Source organism: Daktulosphaira vitifoliae, unplaced genomic scaffold (genome assembly GCF_025091365.1).
Source record: "Daktulosphaira vitifoliae isolate Bord-2020 unplaced genomic scaffold, ASM2509136v1 Scaffold_5, whole genome shotgun sequence".
Lineage (NCBI taxonomy): Eukaryota > Metazoa > Arthropoda > Insecta > Hemiptera > Phylloxeridae > Daktulosphaira > Daktulosphaira vitifoliae.
In genome coordinates, this window is record NW_026099576.1 from 5,362,130 (window position 1) to 5,383,718 (window position 21,589).

At 24.2% G+C, this 21,589-nt stretch overlaps 2 protein-coding genes across 2 annotated transcripts; one reads left to right on the forward strand and one right to left on the reverse strand.

Annotated features, from left to right (window-relative positions):
• Positions 1 to 4,814: 4,814 nt before the first annotated feature.
• LOC126906850 (uncharacterized) lies at positions 4,815 to 6,044 on the forward strand. Its single transcript, XM_050687751.1, has 2 exons — positions 4,815 to 5,726; positions 5,798 to 6,044. Exons 1-2 carry the CDS (start codon positions 4,856 to 4,858, stop codon positions 5,857 to 5,859), a joined length of 933 nt encoding a protein of 310 aa, XP_050543708.1. The 5' UTR covers positions 4,815 to 4,855; the 3' UTR covers positions 5,860 to 6,044.
• Positions 6,045 to 10,858: 4,814 nt separating this feature from the next.
• Positions 10,859 to 12,528, reverse strand: LOC126907682 (uncharacterized). Its single transcript, XM_050689143.1, has 2 exons — positions 11,596 to 12,528; positions 10,859 to 11,526 (listed from the first exon to the last, which is right to left on the reverse strand). Exons 1-2 carry the CDS (start codon positions 12,479 to 12,481, stop codon positions 11,465 to 11,467), a joined length of 948 nt encoding a protein of 315 aa, XP_050545100.1. The 5' UTR covers positions 12,482 to 12,528; the 3' UTR covers positions 10,859 to 11,464.
• Positions 12,529 to 21,589: the final 9,061 nt, after the last annotated feature.

The window sequence follows — 21,589 nt, forward strand, 5'->3', positions numbered from 1 at the left end:
CATTTAAATAGTACATAAAATAAAATATGATTTAATTAAGAAAATGTCTGGTCCATAAGAATAAAAGAATCATCTTGTATAATAAAATTTAATGATATCATAAAGTAAATATAAAACGAAATATAATTATAAACTATTACTTATATAATTTAAATATTCGAAAAAAATATTCAATAACATAAAATAAATTGAGCATAAACAAATAAAGCAACCGAAAAATATTTTAGTTTACGTAATAGAAATATAATTTTAAATTAATTGTTATATTTGTTTATATGGAGAATTTTGTTTCATCATCCTTATTTAAATTTTCTTTAAAGTAAAAATTATATTTAAAACTATTATTTATAATAAAATCTATTTTTTCAGTCAAAAATTCAGCATAGGTCGTAGAATTTTGTTGAGTTAGTTCAATAAATTCTTTTTTATAATCGTTATCATTGGGCATCTTTTTTAAAAATTTGCATTTCTCATTTGAAGACTGGAACTCAGGACTAAACAAAAGTTCTATAGAATCCCGATACAAGTGTAAATGTTCTATATAAAGATGAAGTTCAATCACACTTTGTAGTAAATTCAACAAAGGACTTATATCCATTCCGATTTGGTTTGATAAGGATATATTATTTTTAGCTAAATGCCTTAAAAAAAAAATAAAATATTCATTTTTGTTAATTAATAAGCGAAGTATCTTATGATAAGTTTCACTATTATTTTCAACATATATATAATTAAGACATTCATCGTACAAATATAGTAAGAGACGATTGATTAATCTGATTTGTTCAAGGTATTTACACATTAGCATACCAGAGATCATTTGTAATTTTTCTTCGTAATTAATAGAATTCACCTTAAAATATTCTGTTAATGCATACTCTTTGGATGTTTCTACTCTTTCTTCATTAACGTTTCTATATTCGATAATATACTTTTTGTATTCATCGTTATCAAAAAGACTCTCAAAATAATATTGTTCTTTACCATTTAAAAATACAATGCCATTGAAATCCATTATACAAAATTGTCTAACAATATTACTAAGTTGAGTAATTTTTTCTATGCTATCCAAAAAAACAAAATTATTAAGTAAAAATAGAAAAATCACAATAATAATCACAATAAAATTATTTAAATGCATAGTAATAAAACCTTATACTTGAATAACTTAGTACTAAGCTGATACAAAATTAAATTGTATTATGTAAAAAGTATAATACATATGTTTTATATACTATCTATTATTTTTAATTTTCCAATTTTTTAAAAATTAATGTCATTTATAGTAATAATAATTTAATAAACATCACAATAAATTACTCTAAGAGCAAATACTTTTCAAATGCTCTTTCTCGCTTACTAGATTGATTATTTACCATAAAAAATATCATTTGAACTATTTTTCTTCAAATATACTATTGAAATACAGGATGATTGAAATCTGGTAAGACAATCATTTTCTCAGAAAATATTGAGAATTTTAAATTTTATTATAAAGAAAAAATATCAAGTTCAAAAAACTCTACAATAATATGTAGTCAAACCATAATTTTTTTCGTCCCTTCAAGGATAAAAACCCTTATTTATAATTGTCTTAAATGGGAACCCTTATTTTTAACTTTATAATATGATAGGAAAAAAATTATAAACAATTTTGTTCTTATAATTTTTTTTATCCGATTAATCGTTCGTCCGTTACAGCTTGTTAAAGTTATGTGATTTTAGGCCAAATTTCTATTTCATTTTACTGTATTAAATACAGTAGTCATTATTTTTATTTGCTGTTGCATAAACAATATTTTATTAATCTAGTTATGACAGGTAAATTAGATATAAAAATTTACTACGCACTATATGAGTGATAACAATAATAGAATCAAACCGGGTTTTCGGTGTATTATTAATAGCTAAGTCTATGGTTTTGTAAGACTAAAGGATCTAACAAAAATACCGGTTGTACTGCCACCAATATTATGAAACGTAATAAATGACAATATTTTTTCTGGAAGTCAAAATCTTTAAACAATTATAAAACGTAAACGGTTGTTCGGATAAAAAAAAATTATAAGAACAAAATTGTTTGTAATTTTTTTTCTATCATATTATTAAATCAAAAATAGTGGTTCCCATTTAAAAAAATTATAAATAAACTTTTTTATCCCTCAAGGGATAAAAAAAAAATTATTTTACTTCATATTATTGTAGAGTTTTATAAACTTCATAATTTTTCTTTTTACAAAAATTTTAAATTCTCAATAGTTTCTGAGAAAATAAGCGTCTTACCAAATTTTGATCACTCTGTATATTTAAAATAAATCCATAAAAATTCTCAAATTTTAAAGTAGTCATTGAAATACACGAATAAAATACATGTTTTTTTTTTTTACATCACATATTTTTAATGAAATCTTTAATGAAGTCACAGACATCAATGAATTCAGTAGGTATACATGGTGTGTGTGTCACTGTTAAAGCTCTCGTAGGTTACCTATCAGGGAACTAACAGCAAACAGCGCAGTAAAAAACACCAGCCTAAGGTGGCGGCTGAATGATCTACTGCACCACATCACGCACCATATTAAAGTGACATCTTAAACTAAATCAAAGTTGGGTTAAAAATAACATATTGACCAGCGAAATTGATCCAGTGAGAATTTTTATGGACAGTCACAAAAAAGACGAACATTATGCTAAATAAAATACTTTTTCAGTTTCGTATTGGATCTAAAAAGATCAATAAATATTGTTATGGCACCATAGCGTTCAATTAATATCATTTGATTGTATAACTCGTTTGGGAATTCCATTTCACTAAAAACACAATTTTATTACTTTAAAATATATTTAAAAACCGTTATTAACCGATTTATCAATAGATTGTAAACCCGAAACCGAAACTATCAAAAAAATAAAAACCAGACCCAGTTGAACTTTTCCAAACATTAAGCCATTTCTTGTCTATCATCAAATTCAATTTCATTCATTCAAAAATCCCCAAATATTATAATAAGCATTTTGAAAAATGTGTAAAATGTTTTTTTAGGAACAATTGTTGCATTAATAGTATATTCATATGATATAATGAGTAATTCATTTAATGAACAACAGCAATATTTTTCTCGTTGTTGTTATTTACAATACAAGTTTTGTATGAAATTGATAAAAATTCAAAAACTGTTATAGGATCTATAGATTTTTTGTTAACAGATATGTTTTTAGTATTTTTAACAATAAAAGTAAACCAAAAAAAAAAAAAAAAAAACAGTATAGACTATTATAATATAGTCTATATATTATATTATAATAAAAAAACAACCCAGCACAGGGGGTTACGGCACAGTGGTGACGTGGTATAATTGGATCAAGTATAATGATATCTGACAGTGATTAAAATCACTATAAAAAAAAAACGCCTCCATGCATATCTTTAGGTAGTGTTTAATCTTAAAAAATTGAAGTATTATTCCGAAAGCTACAGAGAAAATTTTTCAATTTTTAAGGGTAATGTCTTCGACTAGATACAATTTGTAATCTTTTGACGTATCGTTGAAAGAAATCCGTTCGATGAGAGCTGAGAAAAAGTGGTAACAGACACAAAAAAAAAAAAAACACATAGTTAAACCAATAACTTCTCAGCTTCGCATCGAAGCTAAAAATTATTATTTTAATTTATGACTAATTTTTAGCATTGATGAGAAGCTGAGAAGGTATTAATATTCCCATGATGTGTCTTTTTGGTCTCTTACCAAACGCTGTTAGCAAGCAGGTGTGCCCAGGCCTACCGGTCCTAATTAACCAAAGTCATGACCGGCTAAGAGCAGTGGTACGTGTTGCCACCCCCACTGAATTAACTAGGGTCCGCGGGGTTGTCAGGCCCGTGATACTTGTGAATTCCCCTGCGAGGAAAAAACTTAGATTAACTAATATAACAATAAAAACAAATCATTTTTTAGAGCAATATTTGGTATCTTATCTTATAATAATATGAGTATTTAATTTGTTGTAAAAAAAATAAATAACTGTAAATAATTAAATGTAAATATTCTCAATTAAAAACTACTAGTTCAAATGACGTCTTATAAATATAAAATAATGAGCAGACTTAAATAATATATCACTATAATAGATATATAACTACACTAGTGAAATTATTTAATTTTATGTAATTTATTTTAGTTATTAATGATAACCAGAGAGATATTAGAATCAATGTACAATATATTGTAAAAAAATATTTTAAAGACAGTGTTTTCACAAGACTTTCTGACACCGATAATTGCAACCGTAAAATAATTGGATATAATAACTTATAGTTTTCAGTAAACAGTTTAACAAATTATAAATTAAAAGCATTAACAGTTAAAAAAAACATAGATATTCTTACAGTTACACATGACATTGTCAGATACTCGTGGTAATAAATAATTTTTTAAGTTATATTTGTATGTAATATATAAGTGTCCTCCATATTATTCACATTTTTTAATAGCAGAATAAATTATAATCATCAACATCGGATTTAGCGAACTTGCATCATTTTCTGAATAACTGTTTACTGTTCCTATAAATAATATAATAAGTATCAGATTTTTAACAAAACACCAATAATAAAGAGGCCCGTGGAAAATCATACTACTAAATTTTTGTAATATTATCTTTGAATCTAAAAAAATTAATTGAACATTTGATAGCAAATGTTTAGTTAGTTAAATAATATTAAAATTTATTATAATATGTCAAATATTTATTTTATTATTTATAAATATACAACCAAATAAAAATGGATGTTTTCGGCTTTCTCGAATTACATTTTAATCAACACTTTTCATTATAATTATTATTAATTATTTAACAAATGTTTCCATTAAAACTTGCCAAGTTTAATTTTTTATTATTTTCTTTGATTTTTTATATTAATGCTAAATCAGATTTCAATGACTCGGCAGATAAGTTTGATATTTTAATTACATATTCAGGATGGAATAATTTGAATGACGTAATATATATAAAATATTACAGTAAAATACATTATGTTCAAAGTCTGATTGAAGCAACTAAAAATCAATACAGGCGTAACCAAAAAATACGAGGCTTGTCTATTTACCTTGGATGCTCATACACCAAAGATTTAAAAAGTCTATTTGTAGTTATTGGTAACGTCAAAACAATTTGTGAAAAACTATTAAAAAAAAACGATATAATAAATGCATGCATTTGCACCGAAGAACTCGTATATATAATGTCGTTATTATTTGTTCCAATGGTAACATCGATGAAAGGTGCCATGGACGCTTTAGATTTATTACATGAAATGCCATGGGCTAATTGTGATAGAAATTTGTTCTCAGTAGCTAAAGTATTAGGGACAATAGAAAATATTCATGAACAATTTTATGAACGATCTTTATCACGTAAAGACATATCTACATATATATGGACATTAAATACAGTAGAGCATTTCGAAAAAATAATAGAAAAATTATTCCTTGAATCTAATCCCCATTGTGAATATTTACCCTATGATACGAATTATTTATGGAATAAATGGATTCAAGAATATAAAAATATTATTGGTCAAGGCATAAAATTAGTATTTATCAAATTTATAACCAGAAAAATTAAGTATTATGTCAGAGAAGTAATTATTGAAAAGTATTTTCAACTGGGATTCAAATTTGATCCAATCACTGAAGAAACATTTATAGCAAAAGAAACTATTGAACTAGGTATTTGAAATTAAAAAATATTAATTAAAATGTATAAATTCGTTGTCTTATAATTTGTTTTATGAATCTAGATTTGAGATTTAAAGCAACAGATGAAGTCGTTCCAGTACCAATACAAATAGAAAATCATTAAATGTTATAATACAATTATTTTATCCTATATTTATACATTATAATTTACCAATAATTACATAATAGTTTAGCAAATACATAAATATATATGTATATAAATATAGCTTTATTTTTAATTTCTAAATTTAAATGATATAATTGTATGATAATTTTTATTATGGCACATGAATAATCAAATTAAATATGGAACATTTTTTCAAATGATTCTAGATAACTTGTATTATGTATATACTTATTATATTTATAAAAAATATATATAAAAGGGTTTGGCTTAAATAAAATTAATATTTATACGAGTTGACAGAATAATTAAAAATCTATAACTAAGACTGCATATTTGTTAATGAGTATAACATGAGTTTTGAAGAGGTTACATTTATTTTAGTTCATTAAACTACAACTGTTATAAATGGAATATTAACATCTGTTAATTATATATTTTAACATAGTTTTTTTCAATAAAAATAAAAATATGAAATATATTATAAACTTTTATTTTGTAATGCATTTTGAAAATTTGAAAGCCAATGCTTAATTAGTGGAATAACACTAGAAGAACAAAAAAATTCAAATCAATTTTATAATAATACGACAAATATTTCATCATAAATATTAATTTTATTATTTATAAATGTAAAACCAAATAAAAATGTGTGTTTTCAACTTCGTTGGTATATTAAGTTTAATTTCTATTATTTTCTTTGATTTGTATATAAAAATAGATTTAATTTAAACAAAAACTGTAGGAAAGTGGGGTCGCGGCACAATGTGAGCGTGGCATAGTTGGGACTAGTATAGATGATATTGGGCAGTGTACAAAATCACTGTCATAAGAAACGCTTCGATGTAAATCTGTAGAAAGTGTTTAGTACTAAGAAATTGGTGGATAATTACAAAAGCAAGATCAACTTGTAGCGTTACGCTACAGCTTTAGCATTGTTTGACAGTTGCAAAAAAGTCCGCTGGACAGCGCTGTTTGACAATTTTTATTCAAAAGAATATAAATTAATGTATTTTTTTATTATTTATTATATTTATCGTAATGTTGGTAAATTATTTTGTTACATATTATATTTAGAAATTAGAATACGCATTTGTTTTTTGGAGGGTATTTAAAAAATAAGTTATCAGTGGGTAATCGTTCTACACTACTCAGGTGGTGACGGGTAGTATAAAGTACACCGTCACTACTTGTACAATTATTCTAATAGTTCTTTTATTAGTTTTTTCTTTAAGTTATTTAAAAACCGCGTTTCACTAGTGATTGCAATATTAATTGCCGACTAGTTTTCATCCATTCACCGTTCCATTGAGAAAGTTTCTTTATTTTTTTCCTTACATATAATTTTCAACGGTGATCAAAATTAAATATTTTAAAATTCTTTTCTTTAAAAGTTAGTGCAATCTTCAACGGTGATCATAACCATCGCGTTATCAACCGTGATCAAGATTACTAGCTTTTCCTAGATATTCCTTTTTTTTAATCCTTTGCAATGGTGCTCGTAATAACGCTTTACCAACCGTGGTCAAAAGGGTTAGATTCCTCCACTTACATAATACAGTTCATCTTCAACTGTGATCATAACCTCCGTGTTATCAATCGTGATCAAGATAACTGTCTTTTTGTAAAAGTCCCCTTAATCTTTTGCAACGGTGATCGTAACTACAAGTTACCAACCGTGATACAAAGGGTTATACTTCTACTTTCACCTTAAATTAAATAGTTCCTAAAGTAAGACTGATATGATAGTAAGCTGTTTAGTATATATTCATCTGTTTTAAAATAAAACAAAATTAATTAATTATTTGAACAAATTTGCGTTATATTTAACTATTATTAATAAATTTAAAAGTGTAAAAACGTAGAAACGTTTCAAACTCCTATTTTCTTAATTTTACCCTGATTAATGGTTCTTTGAATTAAAAGTGTAATATATGAATAAATACTAATTATAATAATCAAATTCAGAATGAAATTGATATTCAAAAATTTAATATTGTAATTTATACGGAGAAATTATAAAAATAATATAGTAGCTGTATATTTCTTCACTTTTAACGTGTATAAAAATTTAAAATACTTAATGCAATACTATTCAAAAAAAATTTTTTGTTACTTATGAATACATTGACTGGACACAAAGATCTTTCTCATCAGAATCAAAAATAGACATTTCTATATCAACTTTTCGCGCTGTTATTAGACCTTTTCTATCACATATAATTTTTGTTATTATTACCAATTAGTAAAAAATTAATATTTGCACAAAAAAAAAAATTAAAAAAAAAAAATTGTTTTCAAATTATTACTGATTTTGATTTTTAATACGTTAAAAATAATTAGTGTGAAATGTCATTTTTAACCTATTTTTGTTAGTTCTTTAAAGTTGATGAAAAAGTTTTTATTTATTTTTTTATTTTAAATATAAACGGACGTAAGTCCTTAACAAATATATTAAGCGTATACACGTATCAATAATACAATGAGGTCATAGAAATGACTAATTACAAACAAATTACATTATACATTTGTAAGTAATAATATATGTTTTGATAACATCTTGTGAAAGTTTATATAAAAAAAAATTGAATTTGTTACCATAACTTTTAGCTCAACTACAAGTTTGAAATTGACATAATTAAATAGAAAATATTATGATAATAACACAAATTGTATTGTTAAAATTAATATGTAGACAGAAAATTTTATAATTTTTATTTACAGTAAATTTATAAGAAAAGCTCAATATTTTTTGTATTTTAATCGTAATAGATCATTAAAATAGAAATCATAGTAATCATTTCTAAGTAATTTTTGGCGTTTAAAAAGATTCTACAACTGAAATATGCAGAACTGAATTAATTTTAATGATTTACTTAATCTAAAAAAACAATCAAAATGTTGTTAAAAAAATCTACTTGAGCGTTTTATAAAATTTGATTATAATTATAAAAATCCATTGTTAAATTCAGGCGAAACTAAAAATCATATTTTTCAGAAATGATACATATAGCTACATATGATACGTGTTAACAAAAAATGTGAAATATTAATGACTGGTAGTAAATAGAGTCAAAAAGTTATTAAATTACAAAGTAAAATTATTTAATTTTGTAGTTAAAACCTATCATATCAAACTTAATTTAAAAGTAAATACTTTTAATATATTAGAAGTGAATGGTTTTAAAAGAACATGCGATTAGTAACTGTTTAATGGATAAATTAGATTTTTTTCAATTTTTGAGGGTAATATTTTCAACTAGATACGAATTATAATCATTTAACGTATCATTGAAAAAATCAGGTCAAGTAAGAACTGAGAAAATTAATGATAGCCGCAAAAATAACCATATACTAAAATAATAAGAACTAATGAAATTTCTTCTCAAGGGGGTGACTACAGTGATGGGATCTTTGATATTTATTGGTGTTATTGAATGTAAATGAGATAAAAATTAAATGAGTTGAACATATTTTTCTAACTCAAAAAGAGTTAAGAAAAAAATATAGAAAAATCATTGCAACAGGCGGGTTTGAGCTTCGTCCTCCAAACGTGAAAGACACAAGTGTTACCGACACTGTACGTCACTTCCATCGCCTGAAAAAAATAGCAATTTAAACTAGTTCAAATTTTAAAGTTATTTTTCTCGACTTAAAAAAAGCAAAAAATTTAAATAAGATTAACTATCTATGCTATATTAATTTGATTTATATAATATTTATGAAAATTTATATAAATTATATAATATTAAATGTTAAATTACATGGTTCAATCTGTCAGTGTAAATTCAAAATTTTAATATTCTCTACATTTATTATTCATATGTATAAAATATAATTAAACATTTATTACATTTTATTTTGAACAAATTTCTATATATAAAATAAAAAAAGTTAGTTCTGAAGTAAAGGGGCAAATTTTAAAAAAATTATATCTAATTAAAGAAAAATACATAAGATTTCTATATAAAATATTTCACTGTTTTAAGAAAAATGAATGAAAAAATTATCAAATTTATCGATTTTAAAAATTGTAATTTTTGGAGGATTTCTCTCATTTACAGGGAACAAGAGAAATTTTTTTAATTTTTAAAGACAGTGTCTTCAACTAGATACGATTTGTAATATTTTGATATATCATTGAAAGAAATTGGTGTCATGAGAGCTGAGAAAAAGTGATGATAAACATAAAAATAAATAAATATAGCAGCATCCGCTCTTTTTTTGATAGTTTAATTTAACTTAGTTTTAATTAAGGTATATATAAATGTGTCAGTATTTCCGGAACACTTTAAAAAGTTATTTTTTTGTGAAAAAGTTGTCATTTTGAATCCTCCCCTGTTGGCAGGTAATTTTTAAATTTGGTTTTTTTTTTTTGGAGATTTCTCCCATTTACAGGGAACGAGGGAAATTTTTTCGAGGGTAATGTCTTCAGCTAGATACGATTTGTGATATTTTGATATATCATTGAGAGAAATTGGTGTGATGAGAGCTGAGAAAAAGTGATAACAAACATAAAAAAAAGAAATATAGCAGCATCTGCTCCTTACTTTTGGTCTTTAATTTAAATTGTTAGTAACTTCTGAAATACATTACCTTGATATCCAAATGGACTCTTCAATAAATAAAAAAAAAATTTATAAAATGTTAGGTAGATCATAAGTCATATGAGTTGTTAGCTAGATCTGTTCCACTCTGTATATTTATGTACAAATTTTAATTTATCAAGAATCTAGAGCAATCCGTAAAAGCCGTAAAAGAATAGTTCAAACGAATTCTGCTTTATGTGGATTCAATTTTACCAAAAGTACATATTTTACTTTTACTCTTTATATTATGATTTATATCTAGTACTTTTGCTTATCTTAGAGTAAGTCTTTTAAAAAAATATATAATTTTTCTTTATCTTTAGGATGTTTCTCTTCATGCTGATGACGTTATTATTTTTTTTAAATTTAATTATTAGATCAGCATTATTATCATTCGCAGATATATTTATTGACATATTAGTTAATTGTGATAAAAATTTACAATATTTGCTTTAAATACACAATGATATGAGTAATAAGATGATTACATAATTTTTGTCACATGAATAGCTACTATTTCAACATTATTGACTTTATTATAGGTGTTATAAGGACGTAAATAAATCATAAGTGTTATAGTATAATGATCTGTTAAAACTGTATATAAAGCAGCTTCAAGTATATTAGAACTTATTGTAAAATATGATCTATATGCGTTTTAGAATTTCTTTATACTCAAGTGTGTGAACACACGACAAAAAAAAATAAATTGTAACATAATATTTAAATAATTAACAGTAGCAAATTAGAAGTAATGACAATATTTATATTTCATCGCACAATTTGATTAATACAATTATCATTATTATAATCAAGATAATTTTCTAAATCAAAATTATCATTAGAAGATCTATAAATTCATAAAATATTAAATATACAATTATTACTGCTTTATTTACTGAGTTATAATTGGTAATAACCATTTTACTAACATTTATAATATTAAAACTATTATTAATAAAAATAAAATAAATTATAATATATAAATTTAAGATATAATAATTTTATTACAACATTCAATGATTTTCTATTTGCATTGGTATTAGAAGCACTTTTTTTGTTGCTTTACATTCCAAATCTAGAATCATAAAACAAATTATAAGACAAAAAATTTATACATTTTAATTAATATTTTTAATTTAAGTACCTATTTCATTTAGTTCATCTGCTGTTGGTAAAAACGTTTCTTCGGTAATTGGATCAAATTTAAATCCCAGTTGAAAATACTTTTCTATTATTACTGTACTAATATAATTCTTAGCTTTTTCGGTTACGAATTTAAAAAATGATAATTTAACGTCTTTGCCAACAACAATGTCAATATAATCATTAACCCATTCTTTCCATAAATAATTCGTATCATAAGGATAATATTCACAGTGTTGTTCAGCGTCATCGATTACACTATTTATTATGTTTTCGAAAAATGTATTTATTATATCTAATGTCCAAGTATAGGTATATATATCGTTACGTGATAAAGTTGGTTTGCTTAATCGGTCAAGAATATTTTGTATTCTACCATATAAAGGAATTACTATGTAGTTTAGTCTTTCACACCTTGCCCATGGATTGGTGTGTAACAAATCTATAGTATGCATGGCATCTTTCATCAATGTTACCATTGGAACAAATAACATTGATATTATATATACGAGTTCTTCGGTGCAAATGCATCCATTATTTATGTCATTTTCTTTAAATTTTTGATTACAATTTTGTAGAACATTACTAATGATATAAGAGAGACATTTTAAAACTTTTGTATATGTGCATCCAAGATATACAGCCAAGGCTCGTATTTTTGGATCACGTAGAATGTAACTTGTTGGTACTTCAATCAAACTTTTAAGATGATATTTTTTTTTACAATATGTTATACAGTACACATCATTCAAATTTTTCCATCCCGGATTTGTTAGTAATTTATCTAACTGATCTGATTTTTTTTTTAAATTGGAATCAACTACTCTTGTATACAAAATTGCTGAAAATAATAAAAAACTTAACTTAAAACTTTTTAATGAAAACATTTGGGAAATAATAATTATAATTCAAAATTAATATGAAAATTATTTATCAAAATATAATTCGACGAAGCTCAAAACTCCCATTTTTATTCTGTTTTACATTTATAAATAATAAAATAAACATTTATGATGAAATATTTGTCGTATTAAAATAAATTTCTTTAAATTTTAGTATTATTCAACTAACTAAACACTTGTCTACATATATTCAACGTATTTTTATCTAATATTTAATATAAAATATCTAAATATAATTAGTATGTGTTTCAAAAATTAATACTGGATTATATTTTATACAATTCAAATATATTTTAACATTTCGAATAAAAAAAATTATAGAACAATATTGTTTATTAATTATTTTTCCAAGCATATTATCAATGTAAAATTAGGGATTTTCATTTTAAAAAATTAATGTTAAGGATTTTTTAATCTATGAAGGGATGAAAGAAAAATTATTTAACTTCTCATTATTGAGCATTTTATCTTAAATGAATAAATATACAGTGTTTTTCAATAATAATAAACCACTTAATTAATCAAAAAATAAAAATAATACTAATAACTTTTTTTTGGTCTTTTAGTTCAATGATTCTTTTTTTTCAATGTATCAATCATAAAAAAAAAAATTATGTTTATACCTTATACCTAATAATGGTGTCAACTTTTATGTCTCGAATGACAACATATTTATTTATAACATTGATATTTAACTAGTTTATAAAATAAAAAATTATCTTATTAAGAAATTGCTTGGTCAATAACAACTTTTGGACCAAAACTTCGGAAATTATTATCAACTTAAAGTTATAACTGGTGGGAAGAGTGGGTGCTGCTATTATTATAACTAGACATTTCTCTCACCTAGATATAAGTTTGTCAATAATTAATATTTCAATATTTCAATACTACTGGTTCAAAATTTATTATCAAATAGTCATTTCCTTAATTAAATCATTATCTATTAAATAAGCTAGTTAATTATAAATGTTGTCAATCGAGACATTACAGTTGACACCATTATAAGATGTAAGGAAAAACATTTTTTTATGATCGATACATTAAGAAAACCATTGAACTAAAAGAAAACAATAAATAATCTCAATATTTCATAAACTATTAGCAGTTAGAATATTTTTTTCAATTGGGCAGTTCCCTCATGTCAATATACTTATCTGATTAACATAAAAAGTTGCAAAAATCTTACTGAATTATATTTATAACTAAGACTTAAATCATTTTTATAATTTTTTGTAACACAGTGTATAATGATGTAATTGCCCTTCTCTACAATAGGACTACAACTTTTAACCTAAAATAGAAACAAATTAGTTGAAAAAAAAATTTAAATAAAAAATGATAATTTTTTACAACAAAATCACATTCTTGTTTAAGTTTAACGGTCGATAGTATAAAATATAATTTAACATATGTTCAAATCTGGAGTATTTCTAGTTAAAAAAGTTCTATTAGCTTCGATGCGAAGCTGAGAAGGTATTGGTTTTACTATGATGTGTTTTTTTTTGTGTCTGTTACCACTTTTTCTCAGCTCTCATCGAACCGATTTCTTTCAACGATAGGTCAAAAGATCACAAATTGTATCTAGTCGAAGACATTACCCTCAAAAATTGAAAAAAATTCCCTTATTCCCCGTAAATGGCGGAAACCTCCAAAAAAATGACAAATTTAAAAATCGCTAATTTTCGAAATGTTTTCAATTTTTCTTATATAGATGAATGATATCTTTACTTATCATTTGGTATATTTTTTTTTGTAAATCTGACCCTTTATCTGCCCACAGGGGGGGATTTATAATGATAACTTTTTCACAAAAAATTTACTTTTACACTTAACTTTTGAAGTCTGATACTTTTATATATATCTAAATTAATGTTAATATTATGTACTTTATTATGAAAAAAAAAAATTCGGACTTTATTTTATCTTCATGGTAAAAATGGCTACCGAATGCTATTTTTGTGTGAAAATTCTCGATTTTATTTTTTATATTTTTAACTTTAAAATGCTATAACTTATTGAAAAGTGTATGGATTAATACAATTTTTTTTATGAGAAATAATATTTTTTAATAATCCCTTTTTCATTCGACATACTTTATTTTAATCAGGATATTAATAAGGGACTAGCATATCATGTTGCTTTTGGAATAATACACCAATTTTATAAAATTAAACACTATCTAAAGATTTGCATCGAAGCGTTTTTTTTTTTTATTGTAATTTTAATCACTGTCAGATATCATAATACTTGAATCAACTATGCCACGTCACCACTGTGCCGCGACCCCCCTGTGCTGGGTTTTTTTTATACATATGTTTCAAGTTTGAACCCCTCTTAAATAAGAAGAAATGGTCTGATTTCAAAAAAATATGCTGGATGAAAAGAATATGTATACAGTATTTGTACACATAACTGGACTATTTTCAAAATTTAAATAAAAAAACCCAGCACAGGGGGGTCGCGGCACAGTGGCATAGTTTGACCAAATAAAGATAATATCTGACAATGATTAATTGTACGAAATTATTATAATACATACTGTTCTTAGTTTAATTAGCTCCTTTAATACAAACTTTTTTTCGGTGATTGAATCAAATTTTTTCATTATTTTTAAAAATTTGTTTTCTAGTAATTAGTCTAACATAAAACGTGATTCATTACTACTTATTAGTACTATAATTATAGTCTACTTATTAGTACTATAAGTTGATCATTCAAATAATATATTAATTATTTCCATTAATATTAAATATTAACTTTTTTTTAATTAGTTATTTTTATTTATAATTATTATTTAAACAAGATCAATTTATAACAATATTACAAAATTTATATTTAAAATAAAGTTAATATATACATTTATATGTAAGTGTAAACTTATGAATAATTGACATTTTGTAATTAAAAAAAATTATTTTAGATCACTTTAAAGCGTCCACAGATCAATCATTGTTCAATCTAAATTTAAAAAATTATATTATAAAATGTATGTAATTTAATGCAAACCATTTTATAAATTGTTTTATAAATACAGTAAGTATTTATGTGAAAGAAGTAATGTAGAATTGTTTGAAATACGTCGAAAATTTAATTTTACTATTTCGTATGTCATATTTAATATTATTAAATAATTACATTATTCGATTTTAAAAATTAAAAAACACAGTGTAGACAAGGCATAGATGGGACAAGTATAGATGATATTTGACAGTGATTAAAATCACTATCATAAGAAACGCTTCGATGTAAATCTGTAGATAGTGTTTCATTTAGAGAAATTGATGGATTATTCCAAAAGCAACATCAACTCTTATTTCTTTGATTATATCCTAATTAGTAGTTCTTTGATTTTTAAATATAATATATGAATAAATACTAATTATAATTATTAAATTTAGTATGAAAATAAAAAAGTAAAAAAAATTTAATAAGTTTAATTTCTTATGTCTTATGACCTTTATTCTATGTCAATTAAATTATATAATATTCATGAAAGTCAATATATTCTCCTAATAAGATATTTTAAAATAAAATAAAATACAAAACCTAGAATTTTAATAGAAAAATAGCATATTTTTGAATACGGTAGCCATTTGCGCATAAAAGATAGGTCGTCGGGCAATTTTTTTTTTTCATTTTATAGTAAATAAAATAAGCTTTAATTTGATATGTTTAAAGGACGCAGTATTTCCGGAACATTTTCAAAAATTAAGTTGAAATAGTTAGTTTTTGTAAAAAAGTTGCAATTTTAAATCCCTCCCTGTGAGAAGAATAAGTGTGAGATATTTAAAAAAATGATATCAAATGAAAGTAAATTACCTAAGGTTTCAGTATAAAAAATAATATTTTGATTTGTTAATATTTGAAGAAGTTATGGCAGTTTTAAGTACAAAAAACATCCTTATAGAAGGTGATTTTTATTGTAAACATTACATTTATTTTTTAATTTTGACAGCAATTTGCACATAGTAGATAGGTCGTTGGGACAAATTTTTTTTTTTTATTTTATAGTACAAAAAATAAGCTTTAATTTTATATATGTTTAAAGGACGCAATATTTCCAGAACACTTTTAAAAGTTAAGTTGAAAAAGTTCTATTTTTTATACAATATTTCAAGTTTTGAACGCCCCCTATATATGGGGAAATTGTCCAATTTTAATAAAAAGTATGTCAAATAAAAGATGTACTTATTATTTATATATGTATTTAGAAAAAAAATTTGTGCTGATATATACATTTTTCAAAAAGTTATAGCATTTTTAAGTTGAAAATTTAAAATCGAAAATCGAAAATTTCACAAAAAATAGTGTTTTTTTAACTACGGCAGCCGTTTAAATGTAGAAGAAAAAGTGTCGGGACAAATTTTTTTTTTTCATTTTGTAGTACATAAAATAAGCTTTAATTTGATATATGTTTAAAGGACGCAGTATTTCCGGAACATTTTCAAAAATTAAGTTGAAATAGTTAGTTTTTGTAAAAAAGTTGCAATTTTAAATCCTTCCCTGTGAGAAGAATAAGTGTGAGATATTTAAAAAAATGATATCAAATGAAAGTAAATTACCTAAGGTTTCAGTATAAAAAATAATATTTTGATTTGTTAATATTTGAAGAAGTTATGGCAGTTTTAAGTACAAAAAACATCCTTATAGAAGGTGATTTTTATTGTAAACATTACATTTATTTTTTAATTTTGACAGCAATTTGCACATAGTAGATAGGTCGTTGGGACAAATTTTTTTTTTTTATTTTATAGTACAAAAAATAAGCTTTAATTTTATATATGTTTAAAGGACGCAATATTTCCAGAACACTTTTAAAAGTTAAGTTGAAAAAGTTCTATTTTTTATACAATATTTCAAGTTTTGAACGCCCCCTATATATGGGGAAATTGTCCAATTTTAATAAAAAGTATGTCAAATAAAAGATGTACTTATTATTTATATATGTATTTAGAAAAAAAATTTGTGCTGATATATACATTTTTCAAAAAGTTATAGCATTTTTAAGTTGAAAATTTAAAATCGAAAATCGAAAATTTCACAAAAAATAGTGTTTTTTTAACTACGGCAGCCGTTTAAATGTAGAAGAAAAAGTGTCGGGACAAATTTTTTTTTTTCATTTTGTAGTACATAAAATAAGATTTAATTTGATATATGTTTAAAAGTCGCAGTATTTCCAGAACATTTTCAAAAATTAAGTTGAAAAAGTTAGTTTTTGTAAAAAAATTGCTATTTCAAATCCCCCCATAATGAGCAGGTTAAGGGATACATTTTCAAAAAAATGATATCAAATGAAAGGAAAATATCTAAGGTTTTAGTATAAAAAAAATTATGTTGATTTGGTTATTTTTAAAAAAGTTATAGTAATTTTGAGTAAAAAAAATTGAAAAAATTTTGAAAATTAGCGATTTTTAAATTTGTAATTTTTTTGGAGGTTTTCCTCATTTACGGGGAACGGGGGAATTTTTTTCAATTTTTAAGGGTAATGTCTTCGACTAGATACGATTTGTGATCTTTTGATGTATCGTTGAAAGAAATCGGTCCGGTGAGAGCTGAGAAAAAGTGGTAACAGACACAAAAAAAAAAACACATCATAGTAAAACCAATACCTTCTCAGCTTTGCATCGAAGCTAAAAACACATCATAGTAAAATTAATACCTTCTCAGCTTCGCATCGAAGCTAAAATAATTACATTTATATATTTAAATATTTGCAAAAACCATTATATATATTTTGGTTAATTTTAATATATAAATATAGGATAAAATAATTGTATTATAACATTTAATGATTTTCTATTTGTATTGGTACTGGAACGACTTCATCTGTTGCTTTAAATCTCAAATCTAGATTCATAAAACAAATTATAAGACAACGAATTTATACATTTTAATTAATATTTTTTAATTTCAAATACATAGTTCAATAGTTACTTTTGCTATAAATGTTTCTTCAGTGATTGGATCAAATTTGAATCTCAGTTGAAAAAACTTTCTACAATTACACTTCTGATATAATCCTCAAATTTCCTGGTTACTAATTTGAAAAATGATAATTTTACGTCTTTGCGAATAATATAATTATATTATTGAACCGATTCATTCCATAAATAATTCGTATTATAAGGTACAAATTCACAATAGACTTTAGTATCTTTGTTTAGATGTCCTATTATTATGCTTTTAACATGCAAAATATATTTTTCTAAACATATTTTTACGCCGATTTCAAATCTGCAATTAGAGTTTCGCATAACTCCTAAATAATACAAAATCCTTCTACTTAATATAACAAATATTTATGTTTGATTATTAGGTTATATAAGAATAATCAATAAATATATTTTAACTCTCAAACTTTATATTTTTTGGTCTATTAAGCAGATATATAACTAAAAAATTAAAAAATAAATTTATTGAAAATTAGATCCCAAAACTGAAATAATAAGTGTATTTTTATAAAATGTCTTACTTTGGAGGCATCTAAATCCCAAGAAAATTGTTTTAAATATTTGAAATTTAGTTAAAACATAAATTATACACTATAAAATACCACATTTGAAAATCATTATAAAATTATATTTTTTTAATAGTCTTAAGAGAGCTCAAAAATGGCAATCATTACCAAAAAAGCGACATTTTTTGAATGTCATTCAAGTTTAGAATTTCACATAAAAATATATATTTTTTTTTATGTAAACTATAAGTTATAATAAGGTTAAGTCTAAAATTTTAATTCGATTAAGTCAATCAGTGTGTTTTTTTAAAGTTCTGGCTATTTTTAACATTTTTTACATTGAAACAGCATAAAGAATAAATCATGAAAATTTAAAAAAAAAATGAGGTAGACGTGCCACCATTTCTGGATGATTTGGCATGGTTTTACCCATACATTTTTCAATAACTTATAGAATTACACAGTTAAAAATAAAAAAAAAATTTGTTTACAAAAATAAAGACCGAATTTTTTTTTCTATAATAAAGCATATTACATTAGCTTTAATTTAAGCTATATAAGTTTATATATATATCCTATTTCCTTATTAATATCCTGATTACAAGTTTTATGATTTATAAGTGTAATATATGAATAAATATTTATTATAGAAATTAAATATATAGGTGTATATATTTTTGGAACATTTTCGAAAATTAAATTGAAAAAATTCTTTTTTCTATATGCATTTTTAAGTTTTGTGCCCCTCTGTATAAAAGGAAATGGTCTGATTTAAAAAAAAAGTATGTCGAATGAAAGAAGTATATAAATACTATTTATCATAAAAAATTGTATAGATTTACACATTTTTCAATAAGTTACAAAAATATAAAGTTGAAAATGTAAAATCGATAAATTTAACACAAAATTAGCATACGATAGCCATTTTCAATGTAAAAACAAAATAAAGTCCGAAATTTTTTTTTTTCGATGATAAGTATATTACATTAGTTTTAATTTAAGGTATATATAAATGTGTCAGTATTTCCGGAACACTTTAAAAAGTTATTTTTTGGTGAAAAAGTGGTCATTTTGAATCCCTCCTATGAGCAGATAAAGGATCAGATTTATAAATAAAATATACGGTATGTTAAGTAAATACCTCGCGTATATATATATATAATATTTATATTAATATAGTCATTTTTGAAAAAGTTATGGCAGTTTTTAGTAAAAAAAATTGAAAAAATTTCGAAAATTAGCGATTTTTTAATTTGTTTTTTTTTTTTTTTTTTTTGANTTTTTGAAAAAGTTATGGCAGTTTTTAGTAAAAAAAATTGAAAAAATTTCGAAAATTAGCGATTTTTTAATTTGTTTTTTTTTTTTTTTTTGAGATTTCTCCAATTTACGGGGAACGAGGGAAATTTTTTCAATTTTCGAGAGTAATGTCTTCGACTAGATACTATTTGTGATCTTTTGACGTATCGTTGAAAGAAATCGGTTCGGTGAGAGCTGAGAAAAAGTAGTAACAGGCACAAAAAAAAAACAAATAAAATAACCCCTCATAGTAAAAATAATACTTTTAGCTTTACATCGAAGCTAAAAGTGTGTGTTCTAAGTGATACAGTTTACTTATTTTTGCTGTAGGTCACTGACTGATACCGTGAAGAATATATGAAATTACCCCCTGCCTAATTCAAAATTGGACTACTTTGTTTTATGGGGATTTTTTAACTATACTAGCGTCGTATTATACGTAGGCTCCCAAGCTATAAGCACCACTGTACGATCTTGCGGCCTCCATTAAAAAGGTTACTCGTATGAAACAAAAGGACAGTAGTACAAAACGAATGTTTAGCGTGTCTGAATTAAAAAAAAAGTGTTACTTAAAATTAGAAATTACTTTAAAAAACTTATCGGTTACTCGTTGGTCAACAAGGGTTGGGTAACTGTAAAAAAAAAACCGTTTTTATGTAGAAAATTGAGTAAAAGCTAATCCTCAGAGCTCAGTGTTAGTGACTGAAGTAGTACAACAAAAAAAAGTTTAAGTATTAATGATGAAATACCAAAAACCATTTTGGATTTCATATTATGTTAAACAAAAAATAACGTAGAATTTGCTCTCCATATGTTGAAATGGAAGTCAAGGTTTATCTATGATAATTAATATACGGAAGGTCATATAATTAGTAATACGCCATATTAGAATCAAATAACAAAAAATACAGGCCGTAACAAAAAAATGCTTTACTCGTTTTCGTAAGCAAGTCAAAAGTGTTAATCAATTTAATCTGTGCCGGCCGGTTCATGTCGCTGGCGGTCACTAGGCGTCGTGCGACCCGTCGGGCGAGAAAAGGCAGCTGTGTCGCGGTCTCCATCAAGCGGTAAAGCCGAAAGTGCAAAGCGACCGCGTCAATGTAAATTTGTCTATGCCTATCAGTAATTACTCCTATGAACGATCATTTTCAGTATTAAAGCAAATTAAAAATAATATTAGAACGACAAAAGTACAAGAACCATGTTCAGCTTTAGCACTTTTAGATATTAAATCCGAAATAATTTAAAAAATAAATTTTGATATAGTAATTGAGTCATTTTGAAAATGTCAAACCAGAAGAAAGTTTTATATTTGTTTTTATTAAATGTTTTTTAAG